Genomic DNA, 19,357 nt, shown 5'->3' with positions numbered 1-19,357 from the left:
AACAGGACAAACTAGACGGGAACCAAAACTGGAGAAAATAATAAACAGGACAAAATAAAAGGGAACAATGCCAGACAGGAAATACCAACAGGAACAGGACCGAGTCGAAACCCACGTCTTGCGGGGCAGAAGTTTGTTGACGGGCTGACAAAGGAAAAATGAGAACACTGAGCTTAAATAGACGGAAAGCCAATCTGTTAATGAGCCGCAGCTGGCGCCACTCGGGCTGGGCCAAATGGGTGCCATGGCAACCGTGACATTCCTAAAACAAAGAAATTAAATGTAAGTGGTATTTTGTATGAACCATGGAAAGTTTACAAATGTTCCTCCTAATTCAGTGCTGGTCTGATCACAATATAGTGGTGCCATACATAGATTTGAATGATCTTTGTGCAGGCAGTAACCATCAACAATAGTAAATGTGAGTACATGTTTGGAATGGGGGTCTTCTGCATGGCACTGTGTGGCCCTCTGTGGGCACCTTATTGGCCTGTGGACTGGTTCTAAAAGTGGCTCACCACTGATGGGTCTTGGTGATTTTTTTGAATTTACGCAAGTATTTGGATGAATACTATCGATACTCCTCTCCTCCAACAAATTCCTCGAAGCATCGCTTCTCTATGTAGATAACGCAGCCCCGCTCCCTAACACCCAACTACCTTGACCACTGTAAGTTCATGCCTCAGTGTGTGACTGACAGGCTTACTTGTACCTGGCCTGCAGCTGCATCTTGCCTATCAGGCAAAAAAGAGGGCAAAATCTAGGCACCCAGCCCTCCTAGAAGCTAAAAATGACAGAGGCAAACAGTAGTTCGAGCTCAGTGTGGATATATTTTCCCAACGGCAGAATAGGATAATACCAGGTGTCATTTGCGTGGTAAGGTGGTCCGTTACTGTGGTAACAACACAAATTGACATAAACACATGGCGAAAGAGACAACTAGCTGCTACCAAAAATATAAACATGATACTGTTCCTGAACAACATCCTGTAAATTCGTTGTCACCAAAGCAACAGAGCCAACGAGAGACAATTTATTGGAATTACTGACTTTATTTTTTAAATATAGCTTTAGTTTTCTAGTTCACATAACTAAACTGTATTTTTTTTCTTTTTCTGTGACATTTCTGCTTTTTTGGTTCGACTTTCCTGGGTGTAGTTCTGAAACAGTTGTAGTAGAAATATTTCCATTTAATTTTTAACTGTTAACTTTGCAATGTAGTTATTTCATAAAAACATAAAACTTTTTTTCAGTGCTTAAAACCTTTGTGCTGTGTTTATCGTAATTAAAAACTGGGGAAAGGTTAGATTATTTAGTGATCATCACTTTTCCAGGATAAAAGTATCAATATCAGATCAGTATAGATCGATACTCCCCTACTGTTACTTGGATAGGATCGATACCAAAGATCCCAGTATTGCCCAGCCCAAGCTTCAGTGGAAAAATCACTTTAGTTTTGCTGTTTTTTTTTTTTTAATATTATTATTTTCATCCAAAAATGTAGTCCCCCTTTCCTGACCCTTTTCTAAGGGTCTATGTTTCTATAGAGACTTTTTCATGATAACAATAATTTTATTAATAATAATAAAAATAATAATGATAATAATACATTGTATTTTGAAGTGACTATTAGTGGTCAAGTCGATTTGCCAGTAACATACTAATTAATAAAGAAGTCGTGTTTGTTTTGCGTTCGACACGGCCGTTCCTCAATGTTGTGTGCGTCCATGTTGATGTTCCGACATCCTGGCAAAAGTCAACCTGTTCAAGGGCAAAGTGTTATTTTTTCCCAACTGCATTCATTTAGCTTCATTTGCATAATGCGTAGCTACCAGTGGTGGCTGCTGCTCGTTGGCCGAGTGCAGCAACATTTTAAGGCCGAGAGGGATCAATCCTGCGCAACATCTGGACCTGGTTAAAGCTACGGGAATTTGAAACGTAGTCGTTCAGGTATTTTACAGGCACATTTTTTAGCGCCTCCTAGTGGTATACAAAACTTCATTAATAAAGAAAAAACAATAATGATACAAATCATAAGCAAAATTCCAATAAGTATTATGCACACATTTTTTAACAACATTTAGACATGTGCGGATGCTAATTTTCTTTTAATTATTCGCAATGTTTTGTCCTCATTTTCCAACATGATATGGACCAAACCAGGAACTAAATTATGCCATTTCTGTTTTTTACACTATTATATTGATTTTATTATTGAGTTGAAAAGCAAATGTTTTAAAATAAACATATATTTATTTTTCCAACTGAGAAAGCAATTAATTTAAGCCGTAAAGGGACATTGTGTGTTATTTACTGCCTCCAAGTGGTAAAAAATGAATGCATTCATTAAAAAAAACAATCACGATTTAAAAAATAAGCAGAAATACATGAACTACCAATTAAACGTGCATTTTTTAGATGCTCATAGGTTGAGCAGTTTTATGTATTCCACATAACAAGAGGCTCATCTAGGAGAAGGAGATGATTGTCCCTTGTCTAAGGGTAACCCAAAAAAAAAACACAAAAAATTTGTCGAAGGCTAGGCAAAAAATGAGAAGAAAAAATAGTGCTGTTTAGTTTGAGTGTCCTTCGTTTGTATTCTTGCTTGAGCTTTTTAGCAGACAGTTTTGGTTGCGCTACAGAGTACAGTGACATCTAGTGGTTAAATATTACACATCGCCCCTTCAAGACCACCATAATTGGACTTCAACACCGATTTATACTTTATAAATTATATTTATTTAAAGGTCTACTCGTTAATGCCATCCTCTGACTTAAGTCATCAATGCAGCCTTTGTCAAGCTCTTTATTTTGCATATGCAAGTATGTGCATTTCTTAGATGCGATTTAATAAACTCTTTTTTTTAATCTTTTTGGGGGATTTAGGTTGGCGTTTAGACTTTATTTGAAACAGGCATTTTCTTTTTTCCCCATTTTCATGCTACACTAACAAAAACTGCGATGACGAGCATAAAGTCACTCTCCAACCTTCCTTCGTCCTACCTTTCCCCTACCTAATGTGTTGCGTGTCCCTAACAGAATTGGCTTAAGTAAGATAAAACCGGATTGGTTTTCTGTGAAAAATATAAAGGTTCTTTGAACTCAGTTGACCATTGTTACCACATACTCAATAGAGTAAATTTTCGACTTTCAACTTTTTTAGGGACACATCAAATGACACACCCTACCTTCGATTTATATTTAATGGCAGCCTTCTTACTATCCAAATGTCTTGTTTATTAAACCTAAAACATTTTGAAGACTCCAAATTTGAACATATTACCTAAATATTTGTTGTCTCGACTTGGAGAGCACCAAACGGAGGCTAGATTGCCAAAGGAGCTCTCTTCAGCTGTGCAGCTGAGGCAGTCGCTGCTCTCTCGTGTACAGGATAACCTGAGGCTCTCTTGAGTCTCGTCACACCTTACTTCACACAGGTCGCCTCACTGGGGCCTGCGTTCTAATCGGAGCCGACCAGGCTTGGAGAAAAATGTTGTTTCCCGGAGATCACGGCCCCTAAATACGCCCATGCAATACTCATGGAAGAGACTGCGAGCAACAGAAAGGGGAATAGAAAACATATATGTACATATGTTGTGAAATCCAATAACAAATGATACTATTATTATTTTATTTTAACAATTGTTGATATCATTGACAATACAGCGGTGGACACTTAACACTATATGTACAGGGTTACCACGAATCCTTGAAAAGTCTTAAAAGGCATTGAATTAATTATTCTAGAAACAAGGCCTTTATTGGTATTAAAATGTCTTAAATCCATTTTTTCAAAGTCTTCTAATTCAGAATGTGAAAACATTATTGGTAAGATTTAGTCACAATTATCAATTGTCTTTTTTGATAATCACCAATTTACTAGCGTGGCAACATTGTAAAGGTGACATGATTTTAGTCGGACCTTTCAGAGACAAATACTTTGGTCCATGGGAAAGTGTAAATTCAATGTCCAATAAATGTTTTTCTCCATGGCTAAGAGCTTGTTTACGAGACATGATGTATGGTATGCAAGAAATTTGTTTTGATTTAAATTCCTTTTTTTTTGACAACTTGGTCTTAAATTTTATTGTAAAAGGCATGGAAACATATTAAAAAGTATTTAATTTAACTTGGCTTAAACTGTAGGATCCCCGATATAAATATTTGACATGATCCAAAATGTTGACCTCACGGACACAGATAAAACAGATAAAACCAAAAACAGAATATATTCTGGGCCTGTAACTACAGAATGAACTGTCTTTCCTTCACAAAAAGCATCAACAAAATGGCTGAGTATTTTTTTATAAGATGTGGCGTAGTTTGAAAGAACTTTCGTGGTACGCGCTACGTGAGTCATGGTAAGGAAGAAAATTCCCAAAACCCTTTCCTCACCCAAAATCCCATTCGAACTGGATCTTGTTGGATTTTTCAGGTGGTTTGATAAGTTCCAGAGACTCAGGACCTCTCCCTTCAGCAAATCAGATTTCACTTAGAACAATGTAGAGATTGTATAATGACTGAATGAATGAATACATTGAGCCATAGGTGAACTCATTTAGACGTATATAAGTAAAGGATTATTAAGAAAATGCTGTGATGATGATGATAAATAAACAGGTTTTAAGAGCGAGAGGGAAACTCATACACTCATGAATACATACGCAGTGACACAATTCAATATTCTAACAACAATAAACTTGAAAGGTCCATTGAGATTCTGGTGTCTCCACAAAACAACAAAGTTATAGAATCCAGGCTTTAGCTGAGAGTTTTTGGGGGCTCCATTAATTGCTAGCTGATTCTAGAGACAAAAGAGAAACACCAGTGTTCACACATCTTCTTCGCAGTACTTTTCCTCAATAAATAAGCAATTACTTAAAGTTATTAAGAAATCAGGGATTGAAAAAAAACTAAAAAGGTGACATGTGCAATTGGCTAAATGAGAGGAAACATTTCAATTTAGTCGCACAACAAAGTTGCACATAAAACACTTCGAGGCTTCAATCGAGTTTTGAAATCAAGCGGTAGGTGGTTATATTTTCTTGTCACCCCTTTCAATAGTACAGTTATCCCTCCCTACTTCGAGCTTCGCTTATTGCTGTTTACTGCTTCGCAGATTTTTAGTTGAATTATCTTGATTGTCATTGATATCAACGCATTGTGCATTATATTCTGAGCACTGAAATTGCTATCACAATGGCTGGTTGTATGTGTGAATGTTGGTTGGGCATGACTGTGATATGCTGGTGTATGCTGTCAGTCAAACAGTGAAGCGGGTGTACACGACAGTGGGTTCACCCGAAACCAACGACGCTGGCTAGCTTTTAGCGTCCCGTTACATTGAAAATAAATTTATCAATTGAATCAGACTCTAAAGGGAAGGTCAGAAGAGCGCAAAGAAATGGTGATCACCAGCGGGTGCTCTGTGGCTCAGGTACGGGAAGCAACTGATGCAGTGAAGGCAAGAGTGGTGCTGCAAGTTAAACTAGGCTACGTAACAATTCTTACCAGCTCCCCATGCCGAGCCTGTATCTCACCAAAGCCAGATCTATTAACCATTAAACGGATGACCTGGAGCCATAACTCGTGTGAAACTGCTACATTTGGGGTGGTTGTATTTTATTCAGCGTGGACACTGGCTCAATTCGAGAATACCCGATGCTAGCATGCAGCTAGCTAGCCACTCTAAAATTTGCTTTCTTACTCTTAAAGGAGAAGCCCTCCAAGTTTGTTGTACTTTTTATATAATGACAATAAAGAAGATTCTTTCTGCGTTATGTGTTTTTCTTTGATCGATAGTTCTTATTTCATTTCAGTCATATACTCTTTGTTGGTGAAGTTATGTTAGAACCTTACATTGGTAAGGATGTCATCTTGAGGTAACTTCCCTTGGGGCTTTTATGAAGGGGTGTTGCTGCTTTGCGGATTTTCACTTTTTGCAGGGTTTGCTTGTCCCCATTAATCCAGATATCCGAAGGATTACTGTACCAAAAGTGAGCAGATGACGTTTTTAGTTTGGTCGCTTTCTGTCTGGAATTCTACGCCGTGACTGTCTCCGCTCGGCAGCGGGCAGTGGCTGGGGGGGTTTGGTGTTCCGTGATTTGTAGCATATGAAAACAACACCGTCACGGCACACGGCTCGTCAGGGAGGCTGAAGGCGTGAATGAAGGGAGGATGCTGCCTGTCAGTCGGCTGCGGGGAGTCAAACTGCAACTTGCAACCCTGGCATGTTGAAGCCACGGGGGAGCGCAAGGCGACTCCAAATATGCCATTTGCGAGGGACCATTTTGGCTTGAGGACGGCAGCCAGATTTAAAAGGGTCACTGTTGTTTTAAATCCCCTATCAGTTGTTTTTGTTGATCCATGCAATTTTTTTTAATGAACAGGGCTTTACATTCACTAAGTTTTCATGCAGGCAATTGTTAAGCTTGGAAATGTAGTATTCTTGGAGCAGTTCCAATGCTCATACTTATTTTCAAACTCACAACCCCTCTGCATGGCATTTGTGATTCACGCCAATCTTCCCCAGAGGACGCCAACCGGGTGTAGAACTGGACTCACCTGTGTCCAATCTCCTTTCACCTGACCCTAATGATCCAGACTGCTCGGACAGCCCACTGCGTCGGGTCATTGCCATTGTCATCCTGGTGGCCATATCCATGCCACTTTCTTCTGTTCCTACCATGTCATGTTTGTTTTTTGCTTATGGTTTGTACACTTTCCTGGTGGTTAGAAGAACTGGTTTATTTTTGTTTGTTGCTTTTTTTTTTGTTAAAGGTGGCCACCACCTCTTCGACCTGCTGCCTTCCGGCAAGCGCTACAGGTCACACAAAGCAAAAACAAACAGACTCAGAGACAGTTTCTTCCCCACAGCCATTACCACCCTAAACAGACACCGCACAAAAAAACTGAAAACTGTTGCAAAAAACTACCTCACACGATTGTAAAATGGTACTCACGTACATGCTGTCTGCACTATGTTTGTTCACTGCTCAAAACAGACACCGCACAAAAAAACTGAAAACTTGTGCCAACACTACCTCATACGAATATAATGGTACTAATTTCTATGTTCTTGCACATGTCGACTGCACTACGTTTACTGCTCACCTTGCACAATGTCTGAGCATTTCCTTTTTTCTGCACTATGTTGTCTATGTTTGCACCAATGCATATGCTGACTATTTTTTGCACTATGATGACTTTGCACCAAATGCAATATTGCACAACCCTTACGATACCAACGGTATCACGACAACACTGTATGTAACATCCCACATGCCGACATTTCTTGTGTAAATACCATGTAAATTATAACTATAGCCTTATCCCCCTTGTTTTATAACCTTATCTTCTCTGTTCCTTTATCTTCTTGGCTCATACCTCACTGTGAATGTGTAAAACTGGAGTGTCATGCCCAATTTCGTTGTCACAATATGTTAACCCATTTTGTAACAATGACAATAGAGGTATATTCTATTCTATTCTATTCTATTCTATTCTATTCTATTCTATTCTATTATGTCGTTTGAAGTGCCCTTAAAAAGTTGAAAGTAGAACTGGAAGAATGTCGTCAGATTTTTTTTACCCCCAAAATTAGGAGAGGTTTTCCCAGGTTCAACAACCATGCTGGAGAACAGGAGGAGAGGTAGATGTTTACCACTTGCATATATTTTGGCTATGTGTCAGGTTCTGGACAGTTGCCCTGGCGCCCAGCTGGCACCGCCCCTTGACACCGGCTGACTCGCATTTTCTAATTACTCCTGTGGGTACTTAAACGTGCCCTTTTGAACTGCGCTTTGCCAGATTGTTGTTGAAAACTTGTTTATGCATGGTTATACTTGTGCTTGTTGGACTTTGTTGCACTTTGGTGTAACATTCTGAGAGATTCCTGCAAGTTCTGTTTGATTCTGGAAATGCCTAGTTGTAGTTTTACCTGTTTTGTTTTTTGGTCTGGTCCGTTTGTGTTTTGGACAACTTTTCTTTCTCAATTAAAGTGTGAGGATGTCTACGCAAATGAGTTCATACTTCCTGCTTCCCAATCCGTTTCATGACACTATGCCCAAGAATTCAAGATTACCGGGAACAATTATGGTTTGCTTTAATTATGGTTTGCTTTCCCCCTTCCTTTTAGTCTAGCTAAAAAATCGTGTAAGACTATGACTGCTTTAAATACAGTCCAAACGCCAACCCATACCCCAAAAAAGATTAAAAAAGAGAGATTATTCGAGCACGTCTGAGAACTGCATGTATTTACACAGGCAGCTTTAGAGAAGCTGCAATGATTACTTAAGCCAGAAGATGGTGTCAGCGAGTAGTACACTTCAAAATTTCGGACAGCACCTCTAATAGATAACATTCATTACTGAATACACCTGCCTTAATTCTGTACCCTTGCATTTGGGGCCAACTCTGCAAAACTTACATGAGTAATTTCAATTACAAGGGCAAAAATGATGTCATTATGCAAAAAGACATTGATTATGCACATAACATTTAACATTAAAGAAAGGATAATTTTATTCATGTCACTCACCAAATCTATCGAAGTACCGCACTTGTTGGCTCCGCACTCCAAAATTGAGCTTCATTTCTGCGTCTTGTGTGTTTACAAGGTGCCAGAAGCAGACTTACACTATATATGGATGGCTACCACTGTTGCATGCACTTCATGCGGATGTTGTTAGAATATTATCAAATGTCACAACATATATAGTCATAATTACGTGAGTTTTCCAGTTTGATTATTTGTATAATGAAATCATTAGAATTTTAATTGATTGTAGTTAATACACATCATGATTATGTATGTCATTGAGTGCCAGAACACTCAAATTCTAATGAGTCAGCTCATTTGCCTACACTTGAAAATACAATAATTTGGTAAATTTCCACTATGCACAGTAACTCCTTTTCAAACCAAGCCCATGTTTTATAAAATACCAGTCCACGAGTTTCCCTGTACTTTTTCTTGGGTAGACATGCTCTTCTGAACAAGCCCAGAATATATTTTGTCTTTTCTTTTGTTTTATTTGATTTTTGTTGTACTTTGTTTGTTACAAATGAAAAACTTCAACAGAAGTACTCTGCTCTACCAGTTCGGTAGGCTTAGGGTTGGGCGCCTGCCCCGGGTCTGTGAGGACAGAGGTTCGAGCTTTGGCCAAGTCATACCTAAGACTCACAACATCCGTACCCATTGCCTCCCTGTTTGTCACTTGGCATTTTGGGTTGGAATTGGGGGGTTTGGTCAACTAATGACTAAAAATCGGATCCGATAACAGAATGGATGGCTGAAGCACCATACGAGTTTCACATTCAGGATTCAATCAGTGTGTTTGGAATGAAACGCAGTGCAAAATCTCCAATGTATTAAAATGGAGAAATACCCCAAACAGAAAATAATTCTTATGACATTATGCATTTTCCAGTACAAATATAAAAACAACTGTGTTTTAAAAGACAGTTTAATATCTTCACTAATTCCTTGATCAAGAGAATACTTGACTGGTAAAGTAAATGTCCTAAATGACATCCACAGTTATGGATGATAAGCTGTTGGATTAAGCTAAACCCTGCAAGTTTTTCATTTCCATTGCAGTCCTTTAGTAAATTTCGCCTCACAGGAAATCCAAAGGTCAAAGCTGGACAAAATGTTTGGTTTTACAATTTCATGGTGGGCCGTTTCGTTGATTTTGTGGGCCACGGGCCGTAGTGCGCTTCGCTGCTAATTTAACATTTGAACATCGCGTTCCCCCTGGCCAACTTTGTCGGACGCATCTGGACGGCGGCCTGGCTAATTGTCAACATGTGGGAAGTGTTCGGCGCGCTTAAAGAAAGGTGATGATATGTCATAACTTGTCAGAGCACATTAGCATCAATGCTAAGTCTTAAACTCGGGTAGGGTTGCGGGGATTGGGGGAGCAAGTCAGTAAATCCCATCTGGGCTGCCGGGAATGAATGTAACAACACTGAGGAGCTGCCAGTCTCCGACGTAATCCCATTATCATTAAAACGCGTGTTAGCGTGCGGTGCGTTATTTATGACAAGCATGGCGGATCTTGAAGTAATAGTTAAGCCTATGCGTATTTTTCTTTTTTCTTTTTGTTGTTTGGATCCTTGGTGCGACTTTTAAGGTTGGAAGGGATAGTAGAGTACACTCGACATCACTAAGCGCCTCAGGCCATGTCCATGGCTAAAAGATAAATGGTTCAGTCTTATGTGACTTTAACACATGTCAGTATGTAAATATACAAAAACGTTTAACATCCAGTGAACAAAAAGTGTAACAACAAATCGATTAATCAATTAGTAATTGATTACACTAATCACCAACTATGTGTACGATAAATCGGGGGTCAACAACCTTTTTGAGGCTGAGAGCTATTTTATTGGCACGAAAGGCTGCCAGATTTGATATGCATTTCTAAGATAAAAACTTATAATGTTATTACTATTTTGTTACTACTTTATTACCATGTTGTAATGATGAGAAGTTTAGTGAAAATAGATTCAGTCAACCACGAAAGCATCATGCCAGTTAGAAATCAAATTTCCTTGAAGATCTCAATGACCCATCACTGGTGAGCTATTTTAATCATCACAGTTAAATGGTAATACAAAGCAGGTTTCACTTCAGATTTTTCAGTTCATATATTCTTCATGGTTTGCTGTCCCGCCACAGTTGTAATGCCTTCTCAAGGTTCAATCTATTATCATCCTCCTCATAGCGTAACCAGGAATATAATTTAGTCCATTTTGGCAGAAAAGTCCTTTTCGTGCTAGGAGTATTCTTTCGTTTATTTTTTTTCGTCTAATTGTTTGCTTCAACACATGTGTTTTCCTGCCTCCGCGTTCTTCTGAAGAATTTCTCCGCCGTTTTTTTCGTGCCGGAATTATTGCCGTTGTCACACTTTCTGCATTATGTTTCGACTTATTACTGACACTGAAGAAATTACCTATTTTGTGTTGATTTTTACCTAATACTGTTTTTTTTCGGAGGCATACTTAGCCTTCACCTTCCCTCGACGACAACCACCACAACAATGACGTAATCTCGAAGCAACGAGATCTCGTTTGCCGAGATCGGCGTGCAGACGAAAACTCAAACCGCGAGACCAAAACAACAATGGCGGATCTGCCTGACGAAAAGTTTGGAGTGCGGTTGAATCTTTGTTAAAAAAAGAAAAAGTAATCGGGTAATATTGACAATTTTGTTTCAAAAAAGTTGCGTCCCGGGGACGCACGTGAATTTGACACAATGCGTCCCCAGCAAAAATGATGCGTCTAGGACGCAGGGACGCAGGCAAACGAGAACACTGAATTTTGCAAACCACAGACTGTTATCACACCATCCCCTGATCTAAAACCTACATGAGGGCAAGGTAAAATTCAAAAACCTGAACATGAGGAAAATGAAGAAACCTCACATGAGGTAATCCCCTTCCAGGATGACCAGGCTGCAATGGATGTTGTAATAAAAAGGAATACACAGATATCTTCAACAAGAAATATAGGTCATTCATAAGCTATAGAATAGAAGTGTGTTTTAAGCCTGGATTTTAACAGTTCCACTGAGTACAGAACAAGGCTGTGATGGTTTCACACATGCATTTTCAAATTGTCTGACAATCATGATCACAAAAGGGGCACAACACAACAGTCTTTGACAAAAATGAAACAAGTCAGTGGGAAATTCCCACAATTTCAGCTTCCTACCTATCCTTTGCCCAGATTGAATCCTCATCTCATCTCATTTCATTAGCTGCACCGCTTATCCTCAGTAGGGTCGCGGGGGTGCTGGAGCCCATCCCAGCAATCATCGGGCAGTGGGCAGGGGACACCCTGGACTGGTTGCCAGCCAATCGCAGGGCACACGGGGACAGACAACTCACTCGCTCATTCACACCTAGGGACAATTTGGACCGGCCAATTCACCTGAAATGCATGTTTTTGGAATGTGGGAGGAAACCGGAGTGCCCGGAGGAAACCCACGCAAACACGGGGAGAACATACAAACTCCGCACAGGAAGTCTGGAGCTGGATTTGAACCCACGCAGGAGGTTCCCATGACTTGAACTGTGCCGCACATGCGCTAACCACTGCGCTGCCGTGCTGCCCCAGATTGAATCCTGCAAGAGTAAATTAGAACATCACGTTGAACAATGTACAGACAATGTACAGATTGTATAACAACTAACTGGAAACTTTGAGACGATGTAAAAAAGTAAAAAAACTATATTCAAATGTATAGATAATCCTAAACTGGATTAATCACAACAAAATGATTGACTTGATCAAAATAATGATGTAATGATCAGAAGATTGAAGAGGATATAACTGGCAAGCTCACACAATAAATACTATATAAGCAACATATGTCAATAATGACAACAATTTGTGCAAGCCAGTACCTACCTTGAAATACAGAGATTATATTGCGTTGCGAACAATGGTTTTCTTCCTGTGAGGGGCAGGAATAATAGACCTAATTGAGGAGCTCTACATGTTTTTTTTCTAAACATTAAAGAAACTTGAAAAAGTTTTAATAAATCCTAAAACTAAAATCTCACAAATAAACCAATGAAAGTGTTTCTGTAAAAAACAATGACAAATTTTGATGTGATCAACCAAACCTGACTTTTTAAAAAATTCTTCAATTTTTTTTTTCTTTTTGTTAGGAAAGCGACAGTTGTTGGTGGGATGCCTTCGCCACAGAGTTCTTTGAGGAGGACGCCACCCTCACGCTGTCCTTCTGCCTGGAGGATGGACCAAAGAGATACAGTAAGAGCAGATCCTACAAGTCATTTTTACTAAGTAAAACAGTTGCTTTACGCTAAAATCTTTGAATGTTTTGCACATTCAAATGTGAAATGAACCTACATCCTATTCATCATTTGATTGGCAGAGCAAAAAAGCTATATTTAAACCGGAGTATAGGGAAAGAAATTACCTAGACTTATACATGAAGTCTATACACTTGTCCTTCTAACAAAGAATCAATAGATATATATTGTGCCAATTTGAAACAATTCCATGCAACGAGAAAAAAACAGGATGTCATGCTTGACTTTCTGTTAGTTTGATAATATTTCTAAAATTTGGGGCTGAAATGTTCAACAAATCAAAATCCTTGGTCTCACTATCACCATTTCTTCATAAAGCATGAGAATTGCACGCCTCACCTTGCATTTGTAGACGCTCAGCGCAGTAATACATTACTTACTGCTCTTTTTGAATTTGAGTAACAATAGATATAGTATTTGTATCTTATTTTTATCTTAATCCCTCAAGTCATTTTGAGTTAATCTTGTATTTTCATCTTTTGACATTCAAAATTTTCTTGTATGTTACGATGGCAACTGTTTGGACAGCAAAGTAAGAGTTGCATTTCGCAGGGAATTGTGGTTCTTTACTATGCATATGACAATAAACACTTTGAGTCTCTTGAATCTCTTGAAATCGTCCATTTTGAAAAAAGTCCATGCAATAAGGAAACACGTTTTTTGGATGGCTACGCTCGCTCTTAGTTTGCCAATATTATCACTAAGTTTATTGTTAGGACTGAAGAGTAAGCTAAATCATAATCATTGGTCTCACTATCGCCCTCTGCCATGAGGCAGGGAAATTGCCTGCCTCACTTTGCATAGGTAGTACAGTGGAACCTCGGTTCTCGACCATAATCCGTTCCAGAACCCTGTTCGAAAACCGATTTTTTTCACCTGTAGCAACTTTGCTCTTGCACGACCTTCTTCGGAGGCATAATTAGGGGCTAAAACACTCCGTTCACCGATATCTAAAGCGAAAGCAAAAAGAAGTGCGCGCGCACGTCATAACAGTTCTTCACGAGGGGTGGGGGCAATCTACACCCGTACGCCGCTCAGCATCGCACCCTAGCGTACCGGCGTTCGAACTCCGATTTTTTGAACGAAAAGCGAAGCAAGAATTTCTCGAAATTTTTGGTCGAGAACCGATTTGTTCGAACTGAGAGGCGTTCGAAAACCGAGGTTCCACTGTAATTGTATTAGAGATATTCATAATGAAATGTAAAAATTCACCGATTTAAAAAAAAAAAAATCCCCAGATCGTGAAGTTAAACGAGCTAGAACTTTAACACGGTATAAACACAACTTTTTTTTATATTCAGTGTTTCTAATCTTAAAGTTCTGTTATGACCTGCATTCTCTAAATGCACACCATTAATTCTCAGTAAGATATTTGGAAGTTGTGCATTTTTTAAAATCTCTAATAGTGTTCCGTGATTTTTCTTTCCTAATAATCACATTTATTTTTGTTTTTAAACTCCTTTATCATAACAACTTAGAAAATGACAGTAACGAGTAAACAACACATAGTTTCTCCACAATGTTGTTTCGCACAAACATACATACAAGCCAACTATTTGACATTAAAAAGCGCTAGATTTATTGCACAATTTTTATGCGTTATATACAATCTGGCTCCAGATTGTTGAAAAAACAAACAAACAACATGTGCTTTTATTAACCGGAAGTGGCAAACTTTTACCAAAACATCCAATGTGATCATTGGAGCAGTTTATTTTAGCACAAACACATAGTCTCTCTTCAAAATAAAGCAACCATAGGCTGAAATATTACTTTAAAGTCAAGATATTTTTTTTGTTGTTTAAATGGTTGATTTTTTTACACATAAAACGATAGTGTCGGTGAGTATGATGATGTGAAAATTCAGTGACTTTGAAGAAAATCCAGAATATGTGAAATTAAACGAGAGAGAACTTTATTACTGAATGGATAACACCGTTTACCATATTTTCCAGACTATAAGGTGCACCTAAAAACTCCAAATTGGCCAAAAATGTGAAAGTGCGCCTTATAACCCGGTCCGCCTTATATACTGCAGACTACGGAGGAAAAGATTGTATATGAATACAGTGATTGTAGGTTTGCAGGTTACTACACAACCGTATTTGCGCAATAATTGATTAACTGATTTATAATAGCTGGCCCACATTATAACATATTCTATCCAAATGGGTTCCTAAGAGAGTCATGATAGTTAACACACTGTGAACAGCGTTTTACCTCTATTCCACAAATGATACGGATGACATATGAAAAGGCAATAGACCATATTTCTTTACCACACTATTTTGACTCAGAGTACCAGAAACACATATTTGCATACTGCAAACGTATAGGTTATACAGTCTCTCTACTCCTCGACCTTTGCTTCAAGAAGGTTGCGAAAGACAGGAAATAAAAAAAGGAATGTCTTTTAACAAAATACTATGCAAGCTATTTCATGTATGAATACTTATTAAACCCACAGGTTTTTGAGGCTGTGCTTTACCTGCACATCACCCATTTACAGTCAATTTTTATTTTTTTTATAATCTGCCATGATTTTTTTCTTAATGATCCTGTTTTTTTTTTTTTTTGGTCTCATAACAAAGTATGAAACGACAGTAAATAATTCCCCCACAATGTGGTGCGCACCCAACTTATATTCAGCTTTGCTTTCACTATGACCACACAATGTGAAGTAATACCGCTCATCATTTATGAAAAGACGACACTACGTGCACTGCGGCGTACGTTATTGTGATTATTGTTCGATATGGTGTCCCCCTTGGTCTCATCTGCATGCCGCAGACATATTGGCACAGATAAGAAAGGAGACCAGGCAATGTCTCGCTTTTGCATTTCAGGTTGAATACAAAAAAAAAAATCTGAAGAAATAACGCAAAAATCCCAATGTCGTCAAGGAGGGAATACGTCTCCCCACTTTTTGAAAAGCTTGGGGCTTAACAGAAGCCGAGGCGGAGATGATTCACTGTCGCTTACCGGCTTGCGATTACGTATCCACCTGTGGAGAAAACAGCAGTGGCCGGATTTTACTTAACGTGATGAAAAGAGATTTGTTTTACAACAGGGGGACAGGCGACAAGACTGTTGACGTCAGTGGTGTGCTCCCTAAACATGAAACTGTTTCTTTTGAATACACGACATAAAAAATCTTGCATCTGTTTAACATATTTGAAGTTTTAGTCTTACTCAGTTCTTCCAAGTTGTTAACCCATCATTAGCCTAGCTAGCTAGTTTGGTTTGTTTGGATCCCCTAACCACTAAGGTTGAAGGAGCACCATTCTTGTGGTGTGTCTTGGGCACGTACAGCCTGGTGGCGCCCATCCCTCTCCAGTCCAACATACAGACCACTATTTTTCAACATTTATAAGCCAAGACACATTTTTTCCATAAGAAATCTTGAGGTAAAAATTTTTGCCCAAAGTTTTTTTGCTTTAAGGTGGTGTCCACAACTTTAAATTGTGTTACTCTCTGCCACCATCTCCTGGCTTAAAATCATGATTGCACCCTTAGTCAGCTCATTCCTCAAGTACTTCTTTTTTCATCGTTTTGGTGTTTGGGTTGACGTCTGGACTTCATTTGAAACAGTCCTGCTCTTACCTTTGCCAATTTCGGGCTAAACTAACGGAAAAACCCATAAAAAAGAGAAACAATACAGACATGAAAACATCTGCTAATTTTGTGTAAGCAATTGAAAATACAAGAACGCGTATATTAAAAGTAACATGTCAAAGATGTATCAAATAAAGTCCTTTACTCCCATGGAAACCTCAAGATGTTAATGATCAATTTCAACAGGGCTGGTAATTTAAAGTTTAAATTTAGTTGGGTTTAAACCAGATATATTCCTCATGGCCATCACCATCCTAAACAAGTCCACAAGACTGAAAAATCTATATCTTGCCTGTTGAATTTAAAAAGGGGTATTATATAGAGAAATGTGTATTTGTAGCACTATATTTTCATTGTACAATTATCACAATGGACATACTTATTTGGACAGTTTCCAAGCACTACCATGCAAGTAATTTTGTTTATTTATCCTGTCATTCTTTTTTTTTTATCATATTTTTCCTCTTTTAAAATTGTATTTTCCTCTTTTAAAGGGACATTATGATTTATTTAGCGCCTTGAAGTGCTAAATAAACTTTATTCATAAACAAAGAACAATATATATTTAAATTAATAGGCAAAGATACACGAACAATTAAATAAACTTGCATTTTAAAAAAATACTTGGTCCAGAAATATTAATTTACATAATATTAGGCTTACATCGAGGGAGCTGACATGGTTGACCATTATCTTGCTGCTATGGGTACCCCCAAAAACAAAAAACCCTGTGAAAGGTTACGCAAGATGAAAGGTTGAGAACAAAAATGGTGTGTTTTGATCATTTTAAGTCTTGGGTAGTAATCTTCCTTGTGCTTTTTAGCACTCATTTTTGGTTGCCCTACACCAGTAAATTCAATGTAATTAAACATACTGTCCAGTGTCATTTTATAACACTTTTGGGTAGTGGTGTGCCGCAAAATTTTTCCAATGTAAAAAACGTGCCCTGGCTCAAAAAAGGTTGAAAAACACTGCTCTACACGATGCATGGCCAAATAGTACACAGTGTCCCTTTAAATATTGTGTTTATTCTGGATTGCTATGCCTAATCTTGCTGTAATCAAGGTTTACTATGTTCTTATCAATGACAATGAAGACAGTTCTAACTCTATATGGAATATGTGTAATTATTTAAAAATGGTGCCCTGGTTCTTGCTATAGAGGGTTTTGACTGAAATAGTAATAGCACTGAAGTTTCAGACTCCTTAAGAAGAAGTGGTCATTCTGTTGCAACGATTGCCCACAACACTCTACCACCTTTATTCCGTTACTCCGTTTTTTGTTTTGTTTTTTTTCCTACCGAACCTTGCTCTTTGGTTGCATCATGGCGTTTTCATCAGATGAGTCCAGCCAGACAAGGGCCACGGCGCTTTGCAATTACGTGTGTGTGTGCGTTGAATATTTGGTGCGCTGCGCGATAATTGTCTCATGGTGTTGTTTGGGATAAACAACACACCCCTCGCGCATTCCCGTTTGGCCATTTTTGACACTCAGGCAAGCATTAAAAATATTAGCAGGAACAAAGCAATATAGCGTCATGGCTGTAAAAAAATCTTTAATGCACTCGCTTGTGACATGAGGGAGACTACACGCAGCTCCAAATTGTCTTTTAAAAGCAGTCTGAGCGGGGTTGTTACGTGATTGGATAAGCTGCTTGTGTTGTTCTCAATGCGGTAACAAAATCAAATAACTACCCTATTCATATTTGAAGAACTAGAATGTGTTGTAGACCAGGAAACTCAGTTTGGTTCTGGGGCTGGATCAAGGCTTTATGTTCTCAGGCGAGCCGGATCAGTAAAAGAATGTTACCTAAAATTTTTTTGGCTTCCTGTAGTTTTTCAGTATTTTGCTTTGTAATAGCCTACTCTTCATATTATAACGATGGATGACAAGGATTTCTTTTCCCAAGCATAACACATTCACAAAAAAACCCCAACTTACTTGGCATTGAATGCGTTAATTTGTTGATTTTAACAGCTGGATGAATGCATTTTTAAATCAACCAACTCACCATGCTAATTCATATCAAATCGGAGCTAGGATATGCTTGATGTTTTGAAATGAATAAAAGAGAAATGCAAAATAAAGGATTTAGCAGTGCACCGTTGTTATGTCGTAATTTCCTATTTGCAATTCAGTTGGATAACATTTTTTTTCAGAGTACAGTTGCCATTTTTTAACTCAATTAGAGAATAATAAGGGACACACACAGCACTAGCTTGAATATAACCACATGGTTGTTTTTACTATCTAACTAACGTTAAATGTGTTCATTTTATCAGCATCATTAATTTTTGTTTTCTTTCTAACAAAATACAGTCATCAACGCCGAAACTAATCATAATAATAATAATAATCATAAACGGAACATTTACTTATTATATGAAAGAAGGGTATTACGTTCTGCCATCACATATACTGCGTGTAAAAAGCCACGTATGACTGGTAGGACAATAGTAGACTGCAGAATTCCCGGGAAATCAATATCTGCTCAGTCCGCATGCGTGCGCTAGCATGTGCTAGCGTGCGCAAGCGCACTGGGCATTAGCGGGGTGTCTCTCCGCGTAGGAAGGAAGTGCAGAACACCTGTAATAGTACTTGGTCAGGCCTATTAAAGCTGAGAGTTTATCCTTTATTTAGTGGCCAGGGGGAGCATTTAACTTGCATTTGTTTTAAAAATCACAACTTTTGACGGAAATGACCTAGAAACCCTCTCTATTTTTTTACATATTCAGAAATTCATTGTGGGCCGTATTCAATCGTCCAATGGGCTTAATCCGACTCGCGGGCTATACGTTTGACACATGTTGTAGACAAATGTGAAACAATGCTAAAGCTAGCAAATTGGGTTGAGAGGTAACTTTTTAAGCAACACATTTAATTTGAAGCTGACTGAA

At 38.5% G+C, this 19,357-nt stretch overlaps 1 protein-coding gene across 4 annotated transcripts in view; it reads left to right on the top strand.

The window, feature by feature from the left end:
* Positions 1-19,357, top strand: part of ldb2a (LIM domain binding 2a) — a 131,819-nt gene that overhangs the window by 20,993 nt on the left and 91,469 nt on the right. For all 4 annotated transcript variants that reach the window (XM_088343262.1, XM_088343261.1, XM_088343260.1 and 1 more), the window contains exon 2: positions 12,681-12,783. In XM_088343262.1, coding sequence (XP_088199388.1) covers positions 12,681-12,783 — 103 coding nt within the window. The remainder of the gene's footprint in view (positions 1-12,680; positions 12,784-19,357) is intronic.

This window comes from Urocampus carinirostris, chromosome 9 (assembly GCF_059441175.1).
Source record: "Urocampus carinirostris isolate Australia breed hairy pipefish chromosome 9, RoL_Ucar_1.0, whole genome shotgun sequence".
NCBI classification, from domain to species: Eukaryota; Metazoa; Chordata; class Actinopteri; order Syngnathiformes; family Syngnathidae; genus Urocampus; species Urocampus carinirostris.
The sequence above is the reverse complement of the archived record's forward strand: the minus strand, read 5'-3'. Positions and strand labels throughout refer to the sequence as shown.